Raw genomic sequence first — 19,744 nt, forward strand, 5'->3', positions numbered from 1 at the left:
CCAAGAGGCCAGGGGATATCACCATCCCTCCTCACTCCCACCCCCACAGCTGTCCACAGCCATGGTCTTCACCCACTCACCTGGCCCAGACCAGATCCCATTGTTTTCCACATCACTGGTTTCTACCTGCATCATGGCCTGTCTGTGGGACAGCCAGGAGGTAAAAAAGAGGCACGGGGCCAGCACACAGCCTGGGGGCATGGAGAGCCCAGACATGCGGCCAGTCTGTGGGAACAGGGCTCACCTCCACTGTGGGAAAGACAGCCACAATGGGGAAACCCACCCAGTTAAATATGACTTAACAGAGCAGATTGAGATGTCTGTGCTATGAAGGGCCAGACATATCAGCCACAAATGGCAGGAAGGGACATTCCCATCAGGGACAGTGGATGCAGCCCATGGTTCCCATGGCACCTCCACTGGAATGGGGGTAGAAAAGAGGGGTTGGATCACCTACACAGCCCTGATCATCAAAGTGCTGCCACAGCCATGAAGGACCCCTCCTACAGCCAGTGGGATGGCCTCACTCTCACTCAAATTCCCCTAGCACTCACAGCCATACTCAGGGTGCCCCAGACCAGCCCACACCAAGCAGAAACCTTGGGGCCCTCCCCAAAACCTTAGTGCCGGCCCCATTGGCTGCCAGGGCCACTAGCACCAGTAGAGTTGCCTGGGCAGAGCCACCCTGAGAAGTGCACTGCCACGTCTCTCACAGCCCCTTCCTTCTGCTGCTGGACCTACAACTGCACACTCAGGGCCTCGCTGCTGACACCATGCAGCCCCCTCACCACTGCTTCCTCTGCCTCCTTTTCCTCTACCTCCTCTTCCTCTCTGGGACGTGGGCAGACCTGGAGGGTAAGTGGGAGCCCTGGCTCATTCACACCTGTTCCCATGACACCGTGGACACCATGTGCAAGGGGCTTCCTGCTCCCCACCGACCTTGAGCACTTGCCTCCTCACCCCTCCTTGTCCCCTGGCTTCAAACCTTCTCCCTGGAAGGGATGCGGCCACCTCACGTTGGTGCAGAGGGTGGGAGCTGGGCTGCCACGGATGCAGGGGGATTATGGGGAGCCTGCAGGTCCCTGCAACCCTGAGGAGCCATCCCTCAGCCCCTCCACTTTCCCCAGCCCCCCTCCTCCCACTCCCATGTACCACTGTTTGACCCCTGTCTCATGTAGGGACCTTCACTATCCGGCTGCTTCAGACCTCCATCTTCCAGAACACCTCTTTCGTGGACACAGAGGGGCTGGGCCTGCTGGAAGACATCAAGCTTGGTTCTCTTGATAAGCACACCTGGACCATCCACTTCTACCAGCCCTGGGTGCACCCAGCCCTCCCCCGCAGTGACTGGGACACCATTGAGAATATGATCAAGATCTATTTGCAAAAGTTCAACCACCTGATCAATGAAGGCGCCATGGAAAAAGATGTGTCCTGTGCGTACCCTGTCTTCTCTGTGACCCCCTCTGAACAGCATCTGGGAAGTTGGGAAGAACCTGGCAGTGCTGGTGCTGCACAGAAGATGCTGACCACATTCACAGTAAGGCAGTCCCAGCCCCTCATGCAACCTTTCTCTCCTCTCTGCCCCTCCAGACCCCTTTGTGGCCCAATGCATGGGAGGCTGCAAGCTCTACCCCAACAGGACCTCCAGGGCCTTTGCCTATGTGGGCTACAATGGCCAGGACTTCCTCAGCTTCGACGTGGACAATGGCACCTGGTTCCCCTCGCAAGACACCTACCTCTCACGGTACGTCCAGGCTGTTCTCCAGAACTATACCGCCTTCAGTGAGTTGGTGGCAGTCCTCTTCAATGATACCTGTGTCGATGACATGGAGATGTTTCTGCGCTATGGGAAGGCAGCTCTGGAGAGACAAGGTGAGACTGCCCTGATCCTGGCACAGCCACCCCAAAGCCCCACACATACTGGGGCCAAGCAGTGCCCCATCAGGGCTCCCCCACCCAAAGAGTGGCTCTCATGTCCCCCAGAGGCCCCCGTGGCCACGGTCTTTGCCCGCACGCCCAGACCAGACCAGCTCCTGCTGGTTTGCCGCGTCACAGGCTTCTACCCACGGCCCATCAGCGTGGCCTGGCTGCGGGATGGCCAGGAGGTGCCACCGGGCCCGGCACTCAACACCAGCACCATCCTGCCCAATGCCGACCTCACCTACCAGTTCCGCAGCATCCTTGCCGTGGCCCCTGGTGATGGGCACAGCTACGCCTGCCGCGTGAGCCACCGCAGTCTGGGCACCCGCAGCCTCCTCATCCCATGGGGTAGGTGCCACCTGTGGGGACAGGTATGGGGTCCTGGGCTGCCCTGCCCCGCGGGATGGAGCAAAGACGGGAAAGCTCATGGCAGCCTCTGTTCATGTGTCTCAGGGAATTCAGAGATGGTGCTGATTGCAGGGCTCGGGGCTGGGCTGCTGGCAGCCGTGGCCATGGCTGCCATCATGATGCTTTGGGTGCAGAGACGCAGGTGAGAGTCTTTCTACTCCAGCCCTGCCAGCTGCTGTCTACACAGCCATGAATTCTCTTCCATGGAGTACCTGTGAGCCATCCCCCTCTCATTTCAGAAAGCATCAGCAGATGGAGGAATCAGAGTCCAGGAACTCCATCCTGAGCAAAGAAGCTTAGATCAGAAGGGAGCCAACAGCCCCTGTTTACTTCCACCACCCTCACAGGCACAAAAACTCTCCCTTTTTCTGCTTTGACTAAATTCTGGGCATTGCCAAGTGCAAGATCAACTTGACTTGGAGACACAGTGGGTAAAACTGTGGGGCTTCTGACCCACTTCAATTTGCTAAGAAGACAAGGATGCAAGTCTGAGACCTTGTAATTCATTACACATGATCACCTCTTTGTGGCACTGCCCCATGCCCCCTATACTGGTGGCAATTTCTCCAAGTTCTGGTAAAATAACACATTTATCAGTAGGTGGTAAGCTGTGCCTTTCTACTGTCATTTTCTAGTATTTTTTCCTAAAAGCTGCCTTTATTGACCATATTCCGGAAATATTTGTGCTGAGACTGAACTGTTCCACACAGACTAACAGCATCTAGCCACAAACCATTTTAAAAAGTGTTGAGTAACACTGAGAGTCTGATGTAATCTGAGAGCTGCAGATGTGTATAAAATTAAATTAAAACATTCATGTTTTTGCTGAGAACACATGCTTTTCATCAGGATTTGCATGGGCTTGGGGAGGTTTTGACCAGCTGCAAATGGAAGCTGAAGCTTCCATTCAGCTGAAGCTGAAGGATTATTGGTGCTAATTGCAGGAAACACAAAATAAAAAAAGGGTAAAAGTGTGTTTGTGCATACACAAACATGTTCTTACATATTTCATGGAAATAAACAACCGTGCACATGGAAGTAGAGTGCCCACAAGCCTCCCAATTAAGGAGAAAAAGAACACCAACTTCCCACTGGAGGCAGCAGAGTTCAGATAGGCATAGGAAGGAATCTAGGTCGTACTCCAAATCAACCACACACTTGAATGTGTGTCCTGATTTCATCTGGGATAGTTAATTTTCTTCATAGTAGCTAGTATGGGCCTATGGTTTGGATTTGTGCTGAAAACAGTGTTGATAATGCAGAGATATTTTAGTTGTTGCTAAGTAATGCTTAAACTAGTCAAGGACTTTTTTCAGCTTCCCATGCTCTGCCAGGTGCAGAAGAAGCTGGTAGAGGACACAGCCTGAACAGCTGACCCCAACTGACCCAAGGGATATTCCATACCATATGACATCATGCTCAGTATATAAAGCTGGGGGAAGAAAAAGGAAAGGGGGAGACATTCGGAGTGTTCCCAAGTAACCATTACACATGATGGAGCCCTGCTTTCCTGTAGATGGCTGCACACCTGCCTGCTGATAGGAGCTAGAGAATGAATTCCTTGTTTTGCTTTGCTGTGAGCATGGCTTTTGCTTTACCTATTAAACTGTCTTTATCTCAACCCACGAGTTTTCTCACTTTTACTCTTCTGATTCTCTCCCCCATCCTGCTGGGGGAGATTGAATGAGCAGCTGTGTGGGGCTTAGTTGGCAGCTGGGGTTAAACCACAACAGTGTGGCTTCAAAAGATTTGGTTTCACAGGACAGCTTCATGGCAAAGTTTCACAGGAAAAGTCTCTGGCAGCCATGTGTGAGCCAGCTACCAGCTGAGTCAGAAAAAACCTGATTTGCCTGTGGCTACACCCACCACAATTCCACCAGGACTGCTTCCTCCCCTGGCCAAACCCTGTGAAACACAGTTCTGTGGGCAGGACTGAATTTACCTGACAGCTAGAGTCACCTGCTGGCACCACAGGGCTCAAGGATCTCACTGCAGGAGGAGTGATGCTGAGACTCTCCCAGCCCTTGCTGAGCTAGGTCACACAAATGAAACTTTCAGCTGTGGGCAGGGCTTACCTCAGGACTGGGAGCCCTCAGCCTCAGCACCAACAGTGCACATGGGGCAAGTCATGTCCCAAACAGAGTTGAACACCCTGCAGCAGTTAGAGAACATAGCAGGATGAAGCTTACCCACCAAATCTGGAGAGCAGGTGCACCCAGTGAGCAAACCTAGTAAGAAAAGGTGGTTGTGTGCACAGCCTCCCAAGAGACCCTACAGTAGCACATACCCAAACAGCCAGTACTGGGGAGGTGTCTGCAAGTGTTTGTTCACAGCCCCCCAGGAGATCCTACAATAACACAAACACCCAGGCATTTTGAGAGGTCTTTCTGGGTTTTTCAGCCCAGCTCAGCCCAGTAGCACACCCAGTGCAGTACCCAGAGGCACTGCATACCTGGCCACCCCACTCCAACTCACCCAGGTGCAGTTCTGGTCTCAGGGGGTTTACAGCCCTCACCTGAGGGAGAACTGCCAAGACCAACAGTCAACTGAGGGGACTGCAAGGACCAGTTTTACCTGTGGGGTTTGTGAGGACCAATAGTAACATGAGGTGGAACTGCAAAGTCCTACAGTCACCTAGGGAGGGACAGTGAGGACAAGTGTTCACTTTGGAGGACTCTAAGAACCAGTGTCACCTGAGGGGACTGTGGGAATCAATGGTAAGCTGGGGGAGGTGGGACAGGACGACTCTGAGGACCAACAGTCACCTTAAGTGACTGTGAGGACCAATGGTCTGTATAGATGAACAGCCCCCTGCACCCTTTGATCATCTGCTGACCAAAGGAAGTGACAATATCAAGGAGGAAGAAGTTGAGAGCTGTTGTGCTGCTACCAGCAAGTAAGAAATTGCAAAGAAAAAACAACCAACAAAACATGAGGACAAGTACATTCAATAGAGATGAGGAAGAGCTAAAGCAAAACTTCTGAGGCATTACAACAGTGGGAGACATCTAGAGAGATTATAGAGGGGGCTGAACACATCATGAGCACCTGCAAAGTCAAGTGCCTGCACCTGCCCTATCAGCTACCAAGCCACCAGTGACCTCACATGCACCCGCACAAGCCAGAAGCCTGTTAATGGCCTGTCAGCTGTTCAGCAAGAAGTGACCAACAGCCACCTTAGTAGGGACCGTGAGGACAAATGGCCACTTCATAGGATTGCATGGACAAACATCCTCCTGCCCTTTCCATCACTGGCCACCGCATGGCTGCACTTTGCCATCCCACCAGCCAAACACTCCCCTCTGACCCATAGCACTGGTGGCCCTGCCAGGAGTGATGTGGACATTGTGGTGGCATGGCTGGACATCACCTGGGTGATGCTGTGGGGAGCTCCTGTGGAAGTGGAACCATTGGTGCTATTTCTGGGCCTGCCAGGCCACCGCAGCATCCCTACTTCTCCATGGCACAGTTCCACAGAAGGGAAGTGGTTCAGTGTCCTTCTTTCCACATGTCTGACTCAGTGTCATGGGGTCCTGGAGCTCAGCCCACAGCCGCCCCATATGGGCCTTCCCTTCCACAGCTGGGGACGCCCAAGATGAAGACATGGAGCAGGGACACCTGGTCCCAGTTGTGCTTGGAGGGGTCACATGGTGTCCTGCAACATTGCAGAGGGGACATCTTGGCCCTGGTAGTGTCTGGAAGTTATCAGGGTACCCCACCTCAAACTTCCCCTTGGCTGTGGTTTCAGTTCTGCCTTTGGCCCCACGTGGGCACCTCCAGGGAAGGGGAAGAGAAACTGCAGGGTGAGGGGAGGTGCCAGGGGACAGCTGGGGAGGAGCAGTGGGTAGAGGGCTTTGTGGGGTGAGGCCAGCTCTGGTCACCCTATTGTCCCTCCAGTGCTGGACACTGGTGACGATGGGGACAGACCAGGGGAATGGCCACCACCATTCCTGTTCCCATGCCCCGGGGACACTTGAGGAGGGGGACAGGATTCCCCAGCAAAGATGGTGGGAAGGAATGGGGAGTGCCAGGCTGCAGCCCAGCCCCGGGCCCTCTCCTGGGGGTGTTTACAGGAGAGTTGGAGCTCCCCAGCACAGCTCCCACAGCCATGGGCAGGGTGGGCACTGCTTATCACCTCCTCCCTGTGGAACCTTGTCCCCAGGGTTAGGCAGGCTGTGCTGGAGGAGCCTGAGCTAGAGATGCCGAGGGCAGCCCAAAGCAGCCTTTCTCCCCATGTGGGTCTGAGAGGACAGTAGACATCTTTCTCCAGTCAGGGCAGAAACCCAAAAGCCATCATCACCTCCATTGGAGCTGATGCAGCTCAGCTGATGGGGGCAAGGTTCCGCTAGTGGGGAGCAGGAATCAGGGTGACCCATTTCAGGTCCTTGAGCACCTGTTTCCTCCTAGTGCCACTTTCTGGGCCTCCCTTTCCCTACCCTTTCCTCCTGGCTAGTCTCTTCAGCTCCAGCCTGTCACGGCACTTCATGTTCAAGAACTTATCTTGGCTTTCCTCCCTTCCGCATATACCCAGCCCCCAGTTCAGGACCTCTGGGGTCCTCCCCAACATATCCACACCTGTCCCATTGGTGGAGAGCTACCACCATGACTGCTGGGTGGATTGACACATAGGACCCCACGGGTACTTCCTCCTCCCACAATGACTGCTGCTTCATCCTTGCCGCTTGCACCATGCAACCCCCTCACCTCCTCCTGTTCCTCTTTCTTCCCCTCTTCCTCCCTGGGATGTGGGCAGATCTAGACGGTAAGTGGGAGCCCAGGCTCACCCCAACCGCTCTCATCCCCCCCGTCAGAGGACCCCATAGGTTCCTCAGGGGAGGCTCGGCTAGGCCACTGTCACCTGCATTGGGAGGGATGATGCCCAGCATGAAAGGGCCAACCCCCTACCGCACAGCACCTAAAGGTGCCCTGTCCCTGCCCACCCTCTCTGTTCCTGCCTCCAGCCTGGGGCTTCATGGCCCACCAGCTCCAGTACCAGGGCTCGGGCACTCAAGCAGAAGTGGGGCCAGGGGTCTCCATTCAGGCCTGGGGTGTTGGGGTTCCCCCAAAGGTGCCTTTCTTCTGCAGGGAGCCCATGGGTGCCAGAGGCACCTCAGCTCCTGAGGTACTGTGGGCGTCTTCCAGCAGCCCCTTGTTTGCTGGGGAGCTGCACCTGCAAGAGTGTGTTTCCAGTGCTGCCATCACACAGAGCATTTCACCACAACCCTGTGAGACCTCATGTTTCCGGTGGCGGGGGTGTGCAGCAGCAGCAGACATTGGAACACAGGACTGATCTCTGGGCTGGACTACTCTTCTGCCCCTGTTGGGGTTTCATCTCCTTGAGCTCCCAATGGCCAGCAGCCCCCAAACCTGGACAAATGCCCTTTCCTCTCCTCCATCTTCCATGTCCTCTGCATCACATGTAGTTCTCTGGCAGATCCAGGTCCTGGCATGGGTGCTTCTTCTGGGGGAAGTATCATCCTAAATAAGCACTGAGGTGCCCCCCCACCATCTGCTATCCACAGCTAGACAGCAGGTGCTGGGCAGTAGAGGGACAGGGATGGGAGGGGACAAGGTGCCTGAAATCCTGTATGGGAGAGAAATACCTCACTGAAAGTAAAATAAAGAAGGAAAAAGAGCAGCAGAGGCAGAGGAAGTTCAGACAGGAAAGCAACTTGAAGCAGGCAAGGAGGTGGGAATCCAGCAAAGACATGGTTTGGGGATTGCCAAGGCAGGGCTGGGTGCAGGCTGTTGGGGGTCCCCATGGTGTGGGGTGATGAGCAAAGAATCATAGAATAGTTTGGGTTGGAAAGCACCTTTAGAGGTCATCTAGTCCAACCCCACTCCCACCCCTCCAACTCCCCACAATGAGCAGTGACATCTTTAACTAGAGCAGGTTGCTCAGAGCCCACTCCAAGCTGACCTTGAATGCTTCCAGGGATGGGGCACCTACGACTTCTCTGGGCAACCTGTGCCAGTGTTTTACCATCCACACTGTAAAAATTTTCTTCCTTATATCTAGTCTGAATCCCCTGTTTCCCCTCCAGCCTCCCCACTCATTTTGTCTATCCTGCAGCCCTTCCCATACCCATCCTCTTTCTCAGCAGAGCCACAGGTTTTCCAGCTGCTCCAGACCAGCCTCTTTGCCAACGTCAGCTCTGCTGAGGTGTCCGGGATGACTTTCCTAGGGGATGTGCCCATCTTTGCACTGGATCCTGCCAACTGGAGCATAAACTTCTACTGGCTGTGGGCCCACCAGGCCACATCTGAGGGTGATGCAGAGAAGATCAAGGCCCAGTACAAATTCTTTCTGCGCAATATGGTCCGATATGTCCACAAAATGGCCCAGCAGGCACAAATGGACTGTGAGTATGGGGGCAACCCCAGACAGAGCCCCAGCCCTTTTCCCTGGGTTCCAGCTGTGCCCTCCTCTCCACTGGGGTGGCATTTGTGGGGTTTCATAGGGTACAACAGCTCCTGAAAGGGTACAGGGTAATGCTGCAGCTCACAGGGCACGTGGCTAGCAGGGGTGTGGTGGGCAGTGTACTGAAAACACCCCTCAGGGCCCTGCCATCTGGCACAGGGAAACCCCTCTGCATACTGGGGAGCTGCCACCAAATTTACTGGGGGTGCAGGACCCACACAGCACAGATCAGGGAAAGACAAAGTTGGGGGCAAATATTCTGGGGGCCAACATTCTGTTTGAGCAACGACCTTGTGCTAACTGGTCCCGTATCCACTCCAGCCTTCCAAGGGGACTGAGAGCTTGCAGGGTGTTCCGGGGCTTCCTGAAGCATGGTCCCATGTCCTGCTGCCCATTGCACCCCTGCACATGCCTCCAGCCACATCCTGCCTCATGCTACTCATGACCCATACACTCATGGAATGTCTCCAACGTCTCTGCCCTTGGCAGACCCCTTGGTGGTCCAGATCCGTGCGGGCTGTGTGCTGTACCCCAACAGGACAAGCTGGGGCTTCATGGATGTCGGGGAGGATGGCAGAGACCTCACAGCTTTCAAAATGGAGTTGAGACACTGGGAGCCCCTGCAGCAATCCCGTCTAGCGCAGCTGGTCAGCGAGTCCCTCACCAGCAAGAAGGCCATCACGGGGCTCCTGGAGCACCTCCTCTTAATATCCTGCCAAAGCTTCATCCTTACCCTGTGCAGGTATGGGAGGTCTGATCTGGAGAGACAAGGTGAGACTGCCCTGATCCTGGCACAGCCACCCCAAAGCCCCACACATACTGGGGCCAAGCAGTGCCCCATCAGGGCTCCCCCACCCAAAGAGTGGCTCTCATGTCCCCCAGAGGCCCCCGGGGCCACGGTCTTTGCCCGCACGCCCAGACCAGACCAGCTCCTGCTGGTTTGCCGCGTTACAGGCTTCTACCCACGGCCCATCAGCGTGGCCTGGCTGCGGGATGGCCAGGAGGTGCCACCGGGCCCGGCACTCAACACCAGCACCATCCTGCCCAATGCCGACCTCACCTACCAGTTCCGCAGCATCCTTGCCGTGGCCCCTGGTGATGGGCACAGCTACGCCTGCCGCGTGAGCCACCGCAGTCTGGGTACCCGCAGCCTCCTCATCCCATGGGGTAGGTGCCACCTGTGGGGATGGGGCACAGGGTGCAGGTAACAGCCACTGGCCCTGCAAGGGGCAGCTTCTGCCTGGTGCTGCCACACTCACATGGCTGCCCTCTACTCTCCCTGTCCCAGAAAACAGCAGCACAGCTCCAACAGTCAGCATTGCCATCGCAGTGCTCTTCCTTGCAGCTGCAGCCTCTGCTGGGGGGCTTTGGTGGTGGAAGCACAGGTACAGTCTCCCTCCCGCCACATGGTCTCAGGCTTATGGGCAGATTGGTTGGGCAATGGGTTGCAGCAGCAGCATCTCTGCAGGGATGAACCCCCTGGTCCCAAACATGGCTCACGGTGGCCCCCTTTGCAGGAAAGGTGACGAGGCCATATGGGAGACTCAGGAATTTTGTTATTTAAGGACTGGCTGCCTGTCCAGCAATGAGCTCCCTTGCCACCAGCTCTCCATGATCACCTCATCTCCCATCCCTTGATGCATCATTACCAACAGGTGTTTGCTCCGGAAAACCACTGTATTAAACAGCTACAAACTTCCCCAGCTGCACATGGCTCCTGTGGCCCTAACACTCCTTCCCCTCTCGAGGTCCCCCTAGGAAACCCCCCCAAGCGTGCTGCAGAGACCTCACGTTGCAGCCAGGAAGACGCTCCCTTTTCCTGGACACTGGCCTATCTCCCCTGGCATGTCAGGAGAAGCAATTCCTCTGCCAGCCTCTCCCACACCTCGGCATCTCTGTGGCCAGTGTCTGTCCCTGGCAGAAGGGCAGTGACAACCTTGGGCCAGACCAGCACAGAGCCGCTGAGCAGGCCACAAACCTGGGGGGGATGGAGGGATTTGAGCTGTTTCACTGGGGAGAGAAGGGGAAGGGAGGACCCAAGTGACATCTCCAAGCCTGATGTGGGGAGGCATTTCAAGCAGGTGCAAAGCTGCTCTGGCTCCAGTTCTGATCTCACCCTCTGTCTGGAATGATTTTGGGTCAGATCTCCTCCACTCCTGAGTCCTGCCCCTGCAAAAGCTGGAGGTATTGGGAACAGTCACCCTCCCAACATGCCTGCCAGCCATGAAAGAGCCACACTGAGGCTCTGGGGGACTCTGAACGACATGCCCCCAAGAACGGTGGTGTGGTGGCTTGACCCTGGCTGGCTGCCAGGTGCCCCCCAAGCCACTCTATCATTCCCTCTCTTCAACTGGACAAGGGGTAGAAAGTACAACAAAAGGCTCATGGCTTGAGATGAGGACAGAGAGATCACTCATCAATTACCATCACAGGCAAAACAGGCTCAGCTTGGGGAAATGAATTTAATTTATTGCCAGTCAAAATCAGAGTAGGATAATGAGAAACAAGGACAAATCTAAAAACATCTTCCCCCACACCTTCCTTCTTCCCGGGTTCAACTTCACTCTTGACTTTACCTCCTCCACCCAAGCGGCATAGTGGGCTGGGGAATGGGGATTGCCATCAGATGATTATGCATTATCATCTCTGTCACTCCTTCCTCCTCACCCTGCTTCCTGCTCCACCATGGGTAGTTTCCATGGGGTGCAGTCCTTCAGGAACAGACTGCTTCAGCATGGGTCCCCCCATGGTGTCACAAGTCCTGCCAGAAGACCTGCTCCAGCGTAGGCTCTCCCTGGTGTCACAGACTCCTTCAGGCACATCCCCCTGCTCTGACATGGGGTCCTCGATGGGCTGCAGGTAGATATCTGTTCCACTGTGGTCCTTCACCACAGGCTGCATGGGCACCATCTCTTCTCCAGTGCCTGGAGCATCTCCTCCTCCTTCTTTACTAACTTTGGCATCCCCATAGTTGTTTCTCTCACATATTCTCAATTCCCTCCCCCAGATGATGTTGTGCAGCAGTTTTTACCCCTTCTTAAATACATTATCACAGAGGCACCAACAGCATCACTGACTGATTCAGCCTCAGCCTGTGGCGAGGCTGTCTTGGAGCTGGCTGGAACTGGCTCTGTTTGACATCAGGGTAGCTCTGGTATATTCTCACAGAAGCTACCCCTGCAGACTGCCTGCTACCAAAACCTTGTCATGTAAACACAATACTGTCTGCAAGGGATCTACAGAGTAAACCCCTGGGGGTTACCATGGGAGGAGGTAAAGGCCACCAAGGGCCAGGCTCAGCCTACATCTCTTTGGATGGCTGGGTGCTGCTGCAGCCAGGAGGGATGACCCCTGCAGCCACGAGGGACAGCTTTGCACCCACCCAAATTCCCCTGGCACTTGCAGCAACCAGCCAGCGGGCCCCAGCCCAGCCCTCTCCAGTGACATCATCTCCCCCTGGGGAACACACCCAGCCAGCTCCTCCCCAAAACCTCAGCATGAGCCTCATTGGCTTCTGGGGCTGCCCCACGTTACTGGCACCGCCAGAGCTGCCTAGGCAGAGCAGTCATGGCTCCCGTGGCCCCTTCCACCTCCTGCTACACTTGCTCCTGCACACTTACTGCTGGTACCATGATGCCCCCTCGCCGGCACCGCCTCCTCTTCCTCTTCCTTCTCCTCCTCCTCCCTGTGATGTGGGCAGATCCAGAGGGTAAGTGGGAACCCTGGCTTATCCCCACCTGCTCCCATCCCCGCACTGCAGGACCCCACAGAAGTGGCAGCGGGTGGGCACAGACAGGTGATTATCCCCATCACCAAGGGGCCACCCCCCACTCCATGGCACCCAAAGGTGCTCCATCCCTGCCCACCTGCTCACGGTTCCCTGCCCCACACCACCCTGCCCAGCCAGCACCACTGGTGCTGGGGTTCAGGCACCTGAGCAACCAAGAGGCAAGGGGGCCATCAACGAGGCCTGGGGTGCTGGGGTGCCCCCAAAGACACCTTCCTCCTTCAGGCATCCTGGAGTGAGCAGGATTCTCAGCCCCTCATGGCACAATAGCCCGGCACTGGACTCCAACCCCTTGAGCAGGTCCTGAGCACTGCCCCCAGCCTGCATGATCATTTCTCTTGCAGTTGAAGGGTCCCTGGATCCTCTGCATTCTCCCCCTGTGCAACAACTCTTGAAGGTCCACCCTGCAGCTGCAATGAACCTTCATCTGCATCCCAGCCTGTGTTTTCCATTCTGGGGGCAGGCACTCAGGGTGCCCTGGCTATGGGGGCACCCACTGCTCCAAAGCAAGCTTCACTCTGCACTGTTTACCATCAGAACCTCTTTCAGTACTGCAGCATCGAACTCAGTCTCCTGCCTTCTGTTAGGGTTCAGTCTCAAGCATTGCCTGGGGGCCCCTAAACTGGAGTGAAATGCCCCTCCACCCCAGCCCCCCCAGCCCATGCATTGCATGCAGGGCTCCAGTGTATGTGGGTCTGACACGGGTTCTCGTTGCTGGGGGAAGCATTGTCCCAAACCAGCACTGAGGTCCACACTGCAATCCCTTCCACACAGCTAAGTGACAGCTCCCAGAAGGTCACATTCTCCTTTACCTGTAAATAAATACAACATAATGTATTACCCACATTAGCAGGGGTGGCTAAAAAAAGGAAATTAGAGAAGAAGCAGGGAGAGGCTCAGAGAGGCCATGGAAGGAAATTGCAAACTGAGTGATATGAGGGGATTTCCCCCAACCTGCCTTGTCTCACCCTGCCTATCCCCAGGGACACTGCAAACTACCCTTCCCCAGTGGGGGCTGCCCACAACCACTGGAGCCAGCAGTCCCCTGATTTCCTCCTTTATTCTCATGCACCCCAATGCCACTTCCTCTCCCCTCTCTCCTCACAGGCTCTTGTAAGCTCCACCTTTTCCAGACCTTCATCTTCCACAACAACTTTGTGGACATTTCATTCTGGGCCACCCTAGAGGATATCATCTTTGCTACCAGGCAGAAATACACTGGGAACATCCTCTACCTCCACCCATGGGTCTATCCAGCCCTGCCTGCAGCAGAGTGGGAGAACCTGCAAAACCTCTTCAAGGTCTACGTGCACAACTTTATCCGGTCACTGTCCAGTGATGCCACACTGTACAAGATACCCTGTGAGTACCAGGTGCTCAGCACCTCCTCGCCAAAGCAGGAAGAAGTAAGAAGGAGCTCAGAGCCACCACAAACAGCTTTCCCACACTGGGGCTAGCAGGGGGGCAGGGAATGGTCTTCATCTTTCACCAGCAAGACCCCCAAACCATCCTGTCCTGTGCAGAGGTCACACAGAACCACCCTAGTCCCCAGCACAAACCTCAGCTGCATTTAGCTCCACTTACACCCTCACATCAGTCCTCGCTATTGCTCTCTGGGCACCCAAAATCCCACCAGAGAAGCCTTCTGAGAAAGTGGAGCAGAAGGTCAAAGGGCCCTCTCTGTTAATGTCTGTGGGACCGGACACAGAGTAAGCACCTGGCTCACACTCTGGTGCAGCGCTGATTAACCAAGGGGAATGGGCTGGGCAGAGTGTCACCATCCTCCTACTTACCTGTAGCCTATGTCCCATCACTCCTCCAAAGCAGTGCTTCCTACTTTTCCATGGCTGCTGGCCCTGCTGTAGGCAGAGGTAGTCAAGGACAATGAGCTACGGGACTCAGGACGAGTTTCTCACCAGCAGAGTTTCCACCTGGCATAAAGCACAGCAGTGACGGGGGAATAGAAAAGTATAGAATATAGACTAGACTAGACACTAGAAGAGAATAGTTCAGTTGGAAGGGATGTACAACAATCATCTAGTCCAACCACCTGACCACTTCAGGGTTGTCAAAAAGTTAAAGCAAATTATTAAGAGCATGGTCCAAATGCCTCTTAAAAACTGGCAGGCATCAACCACCTCTATAAAGAAAAGTTTCCTAATGTCAAGTCTGAACCTCCCCCGATGCAGCTTTGAACAATTCCCACACACCCTGTCACAGGATCCCAGGGAGAAGAGACCAGCACCTCCCTCTCCATGTCCTCTCCTCAGGAAGCTGCAGAGAGCTAAAAGGTCAACCTCAGCCTCCTTTTCCCCAAACTAGACAAGTCCAGAATCCTCAGCCATGCCTCACAGGACATGCCTTCCAGCCCCTTCACTAGTTCTGTTGCCTTCGTCTGGGAATATTCTAGTACCTTCACGTCCTTCTTAAACGATGGGGCCCAGAGCACACACAGTACTCAAGGTGAGGCTGCACCAATGCTAAATACAGTGGGATAATCCCCTCTCCTGGCCATCTGCTTATGCTGAGTTTGATGCCCCCCAGAATGCATTTTGCCCTCCTGGCTGCCAGGGCACACTGCTGACTCCTATTGAGCCTGCTGTCAGCCAGCACCCCCACATCCCTTTCCACAGGGCTGCTCTCCAGAAACTCCCTTCCCAGTTGTGTGCATTGTTACTCCATCCCAGGTGCAGAATCTGGCATTTTTAATTGTTGAATTTCATACCATTGATGATTGCCCAATGGTCCAATCTATGTAGATCCATCTGCAAGGCCTCTTGTCCCTCAAGAGAGTTAAGAGACCTCCCAGTTTTGTATCATCTGCAAACTTGCTAATGGTGCATTCAACATCTGCATCCAGATCATCAATCAAAATATTGAATAGCATTGGCCCTAGGAGTGAGCCCTGAGGAACACTGCTGGTGACCAGTCACCAGCCAGATGTAGACCCATTCACTATGACCCTTTGAGCCCTGCCATCCAGCCTGTTCTTCAGCCAGTGCACAGTGAACCTGCTCACCCCACAGTTGGGCAACTTGTCCAGAAGGATGTTGTGAGGGACAGTATCAAAGCCTTACTAAAATACAGAAAAACTACATTCACTGCCTTCCCCTCACCCACTAGGTGGATGACCTTTTCATAGAAGGATATCAAATTCATTATAGGACTTCCCCTTTGTGGACACATTGACTGTGCCTGTTGATTGCATTATCCTTTAAATGCCTTTCAATAGCACCCAGTATGATCTTCTCCATAATTTTTCTAGGTACTGAGGTTAGACTAATAGGTCCATGGTTTTCTGGGTGTTCCCTCACACCCTTCTTGTAAATGGGAATAACAATGACTAGCTTGCAGTCAGCGGGGACCTCCCCAGACTCTCAAGACCTTTGGTATATGATCAAAAGGTGTCCTTCCATAACATCTGCTAGCTCCTTCAGTACTCTGAGATTAACCCCATCAGGCCCCATGGACTTGTGAACATTCAGCTGATACAGCTGGTCCCTTACAATTTCAGTGTCCAGAAATGGAAAGTCACTGTTCCCACAGGCCTCTGACTCAGAGGACTGGGCACCTCAAGGTCTACCAGCATTATTAAAACAGACACAAAAAAAGCATTGAATGCCTCCACTTCTTCTTCATCCTTATTAGTCAGGTGACCATCTTCAACAAGTATCGGTCCAAAGTTTTCTTTAGACCTCCTCTTGCTATTAACATACTTTAAAAAGCATTTCTTGTTGCCTGACAGAACACTGGTGAGTTTCAACTCTGAGCTTCGGCCTTTCGCGTCTTCTCCCTGGGGAGAATGAGTTGGGGTGCAGAGGGAAGGCGGAAAGGACTGTGCCCAAAGAAGTGGGTACCAGGCTGCAAGTTTGGGGTCCAGATCAGCTGCACTCATGATGCCCATCATCCCCCACAGACCCCTTTGTGTTCCAGGGCGCGACTGGCTGCGACTTATATCCTAATGGTTCCTATACCAAATTCTACCATCTCGCCTACAACGCCCACGACTTCCTGAGCTTTGATGTGGACAAGAGCCGCTGGGAGGGGCAGCAAGAGTGTGAGCTGGCAGCGCAAGTTGAGAGGCAGTTCAACACCTTCACCGGCTTCTCTGTGACCCTGCAGCACCTTCTCAATGTCACCTGCGTTGACCACATGAAGAAATTCATTGAGTATGGGAGGTCTGATCTGGAGAGACAAGGTGAGACTGCCCTGATCCTGGCACAGCCACCCCAAAGCCCCACACATACTGGGGCCAAGCAGTGCCCCATCAGGGCTCCCCCACCCAAAGAGTGGCTCTCATGTCCCCCAGAGGCCCCCGTGGCCACGGTCTTTGCCCGCACGCCCAGACCAGACCAGCTCCTGCTGGTTTGCCGCGTCACAGGCTTCTACCCACGGCCCATCAGCGTGGCCTGGCTGCGGGATGGCCAGGAGGTGCCACCGGGCCCGGCACTCAACACCAGCACCATCCTGCCCAATGCTGACCTCACCTACCAGTTCCGCAGCATCCTTGCCGTGGCCCCTGGTGATGGGCACAGCTACGCCTGCCGCGTGAGCCACCGCAGTCTGGGTACCCGCAGCCTCCTCATCCCATGGGGTAGGTGCCACCTGTGGGGATGGGGCACAGGGTGCGGGCAGAGACCCTGGCTCCATGCAGATGCCTGAAGGATGGTGGGTCAGGCTCCAATGGGACCTCCAGCCATGGCCTTCTGTGAGCCTGCAACCTCTCTCTCCTCTCTCCTCCAGGCAGCTCCAAGGTAGCTCTTAGTGTTGGCGTCACCATCGTAGTGCTGCTGACCATGGCTGCAGCCCTTGCTGGGGTCATCTGGCACTACAGGCGCAGGTGAGGTCTCCTCCTCACCCAGCTGCACCAGCTCCATCGGCTCCAGGCCATGGTGGGTGTGAGATGCCTGGCCAGCACTGCCTGCCCTTATCCAGCCTCACTTAGCTCCTACCTTCTTGCAGGAGCTGAGACCATGGGACACACTGCACCACATATGCCTCAGGGCCACACTGGCCACCCACATCTGCCTGATAATAAAGTGCTAATTAATACCCCATGCATGTGGGAACTCCTGGTGTGTCATGCCCAGCATCCACAAGCATATAGCATCACACAGCTCCTGCACAACCCAGGACATATGGGAAGAGTCCCGGTGCCATGCAGGGGCATGCCCACACTCCGCATCCCAGGGTGAAACACTGGGGCAGCCCCCCAACACCAACTGGGTTTCCCTGGCCCCAGCCCCTAGTCCTGGTGGGCACCAGGCTCCCCACAAAACAGCAGGACTCAGCCAGTGTCAACACAGGCTGGGGCAGCAATGCAGCAGGGCGAGGAAGGACCATCTCTCCCCCACCCACCCTTCCTGGGGCAAATCAGCACCACTGCACCAAACCCCAGTCCCTGGGACCAGGGGATGGTGACAAACAGGCGTGAGGCCAGCACACAGCTTGGGGGCACAGGTAGCCCAGGCACATGGCCAGCTGTGGGAACAGGGTTCGCCTCCCCTGTGGGAAACACAACCACACTGGAACAATCCCGCCTGGTTCAGTGCTGGGCGTAGCAGCACCAAGTGGACAGAGATGTCTGTACCATGCAGACCTAGGCTCTCCGGGCATGAGTGGCAGCACATTTCTATCAGGGACAGAACTCCCACCTGCTCCAGGGGTAGAAAAGAGGGGTGTCAGGGTGATGCCAGGTGTCAGGGTGCTGCCATGGCCATGGGGGACCCTACCTGCAGCCAGGGGGATGGACCTGCTCCCACTCACATTCCCCCATCACTTGTGGCCACAGGCCAGGGCACCCCTGTCCAGCCTTCCCATCCTCCTGGGTGACCACACGGGCAAGGGTCTCCCTCTTGCCCGCCCGCCCACCCAGTCACCCACCCTCACGCCCCTCCTCATCCCCCTTCCCACTGTGTCCGTACACCATCTCTTATCCCCATGTCTCCCTCTCCCCACACATCCCCAGCTCTGCCACTGGCCCTGATCCTCACCCCAAACTGCCCATTCCCTGTTCCCCTTCCACAGCCCCACCTGTCCCTCCTCTGACCCCACAGGTCCCTTCCTCCTCCCAACATGTCCCCATATCCCTACCCTGTGGTGCAAGGGCGAGAGGACCTCCTGCGAATCCCATACCCCTTGGCCCAATGCTCAGCCCAGGACCCCCACCAGCAGCCCAAGGCCTGACCTGGCCTCACGGTGCCCAAGTGCTCTGCCAATGGCCATGTGCACTGCACCTGACATCACCAGTCACCAGGCGGAACCCTGTCCCCACTGCCAGGCACCACAGCACTGCTGACCTGCCCCACCCAGGCAGCCTTTCATGGTGCCCCTACCCCCACACCTCCCAGCCTGCCATTGGCTGTGTCACGGCCCATTCACCAATGGTGATCTGCACTGCTTCCAGCATCAGCTCGCAGGGCAGGTGAGGGGTGACCACAGCTGGGGGTGGAGGCGCCCACCAGTGCACTGGTGGAGCTCCATGGAGCAGTGGCTCCATTCCCAGGAGACTGAAACCCTCTCACAAAGCAGCATTTCTGTCTATGGGGCAGCTCTGCCTCAAAGTGCCCAGCCAGCAGGGACACCTGGGCCTGCCTCAGCCCCCACGGAACCTCCTGAGCAGCCCCAGCCTCATCCAAACGCTGGCTACCCATGCCAAGCATCCCCCAGAGCATCCCCCTGAGCCCCCCATCCCCCCCAGGTCCAGACCTCAGCCACCCCAAACCCCAGCACCCATGGGTCCATGCTATCCCAGTCCTCACCAGGACCAGCCTCCCAGGCAGAGCCCATCAGTTGCCATCCCCAAAGGCCCCTTTCTGGCCCACCCCTGCCCTGCCCAATGTCAGCCTGCTGCAATGTCACACCTATGGTGCCTGGGGCTCAGGGCAAGGCCCTCGCTCTCAGCACTGGGGGTCCCTGACCTGGAGGCTGCAACACCCTGTACCCCCTCAGACCTCTTTCCGTGTGTTCCCTCCATCCCATACCCTATCATCCTCTGCCAGACAGGGTCAAAGGCAGCCAATGTGCACTGCACTGCCTTTGGGTCTGCAGGGAGGCCCTCCCTTCCCAAGGAGCCCCTGCTCCCACATGGGGATGCTCTCCTTCCCCAAGTAGGACGAGGATCCCAGCCTGAGATTCAACAAGGCTAAGTGCCAGGTCCTGCACTTTGGTCACAACAACCCCACGCAACGCTACAGGCTTGGGGA

The 19,744-nt window shown here is 55.6% G+C and overlaps 3 protein-coding genes across 12 annotated transcripts; all 3 read left to right on the plus strand.

Moving 5' to 3' along the window:
* The first annotated feature begins 644 nt into the window (after positions 1–644).
* Positions 645–3,950, plus strand: LOC142058795 (antigen-presenting glycoprotein CD1d-like). Of its 8 annotated transcripts, XM_075096622.1 has the most exons (7): positions 651–855; positions 1,179–1,436; positions 1,594–1,875; positions 1,987–2,271; positions 2,377–2,473; positions 2,571–2,678; positions 3,666–3,950. In XM_075096622.1, the coding sequence occupies exons 1-6, from the start codon at positions 774–776 to the stop codon at positions 2,629–2,631; spliced, it is 1,065 nt and encodes a 354-aa protein (XP_074952723.1). In that variant the 5' UTR covers positions 651–773; the 3' UTR covers positions 2,632–2,678; positions 3,666–3,950. The 8 variants fall into 8 exon arrangements, with proteins under 8 accessions (XP_074952725.1, XP_074952723.1, XP_074952722.1 ...); XM_075096624.1 differs by lacking the exon at positions 2,571–2,678 and having other exon boundaries at positions 645–855; XM_075096621.1 differs by having other exon boundaries at positions 2,571–3,950.
* A 3,046-nt stretch (positions 3,951–6,996) lies between these two features.
* LOC142058796 (T-cell surface glycoprotein CD1b-3-like) lies at positions 6,997–10,451 on the plus strand. 2 transcript variants are annotated; one of them, XM_075096628.1, is made up of 6 exons: positions 6,997–7,093; positions 8,433–8,693; positions 9,242–9,523; positions 9,635–9,919; positions 10,041–10,137; positions 10,270–10,451. In XM_075096628.1, exons 1-6 carry the CDS (start codon positions 7,021–7,023, stop codon positions 10,388–10,390), a joined length of 1,119 nt encoding a protein of 372 aa, XP_074952729.1. In that variant the 5' UTR covers positions 6,997–7,020; the 3' UTR covers positions 10,391–10,451. The 2 variants fall into 2 exon arrangements, with proteins under 2 accessions (XP_074952729.1, XP_074952730.1); XM_075096629.1 differs by having other exon boundaries at positions 8,436–8,693.
* Positions 10,452–12,014: 1,563 nt separating this feature from the next.
* LOC142058797 (antigen-presenting glycoprotein CD1d-like) lies at positions 12,015–17,595 on the plus strand. Of its 2 annotated transcripts, none has more exons than XM_075096631.1 (6): positions 12,015–12,461; positions 13,647–13,901; positions 16,456–16,737; positions 16,849–17,133; positions 17,283–17,379; positions 17,502–17,595. In XM_075096631.1, the coding sequence occupies exons 1-6, from the start codon at positions 12,320–12,322 to the stop codon at positions 17,506–17,508; spliced, it is 1,068 nt and encodes a 355-aa protein (XP_074952732.1). In that variant the 5' UTR covers positions 12,015–12,319; the 3' UTR covers positions 17,509–17,595. The 2 variants fall into 2 exon arrangements, with proteins under 2 accessions (XP_074952732.1, XP_074952733.1); XM_075096632.1 differs by having other exon boundaries at positions 16,921–17,133.
* Positions 17,596–19,744: the final 2,149 nt, after the last annotated feature.

Source organism: Phalacrocorax aristotelis, chromosome 6, assembly GCF_949628215.1.
Source record: "Phalacrocorax aristotelis chromosome 6, bGulAri2.1, whole genome shotgun sequence".
Lineage (NCBI taxonomy): Eukaryota > Metazoa > Chordata > Aves > Suliformes > Phalacrocoracidae > Phalacrocorax > Phalacrocorax aristotelis.

What these genes read in the sequence shown, in the direction of transcription:
- LOC142058795 (XM_075096620.1), top strand. Translation starts at nt 774, where the DNA reads ATGCAGCCCCCTCACCACTGCTTCCTCTGCCTCCTTTTCCTCTACCTC. An exon ending in GACGTGGGCAGACCTGGAGG is followed by an intron (nt 856 to 1,178) that starts GTAAGTGGGAGC and finishes TGTCTCATGTAG; the next exon opens with GGACCTTCACTATCCGGCTG. An exon ending in CTTTGGGTGCAGAGACGCAG is followed by an intron (nt 2,474 to 2,570) that starts GTGAGAGTCTTT and finishes CTCTCATTTCAG; the next exon opens with AAAGCATCAGCAGATGGAGG.
- LOC142058796 (XM_075096628.1), top strand. Translation starts at nt 7,021, where the DNA reads ATGCAACCCCCTCACCTCCTCCTGTTCCTCTTTCTTCCCCTCTTCCTC. An exon ending in CCAGCAGGCACAAATGGACT is followed by an intron (nt 8,694 to 9,241) that starts GTGAGTATGGGG and finishes TGCCCTTGGCAG; the next exon opens with ACCCCTTGGTGGTCCAGATC. An exon ending in CAGCCTCCTCATCCCATGGG is followed by an intron (nt 9,920 to 10,040) that starts GTAGGTGCCACC and finishes TCCCTGTCCCAG; the next exon opens with AAAACAGCAGCACAGCTCCA.
- LOC142058797 (XM_075096631.1), top strand. Translation starts at nt 12,320, where the DNA reads ATGGCTCCCGTGGCCCCTTCCACCTCCTGCTACACTTGCTCCTGCACA. An exon ending in CACACTGTACAAGATACCCT is followed by an intron (nt 13,902 to 16,455) that starts GTGAGTACCAGG and finishes CATCCCCCACAG; the next exon opens with ACCCCTTTGTGTTCCAGGGC. An exon ending in GTCTGATCTGGAGAGACAAG is followed by an intron (nt 16,738 to 16,848) that starts GTGAGACTGCCC and finishes CATGTCCCCCAG; the next exon opens with AGGCCCCCGTGGCCACGGTC.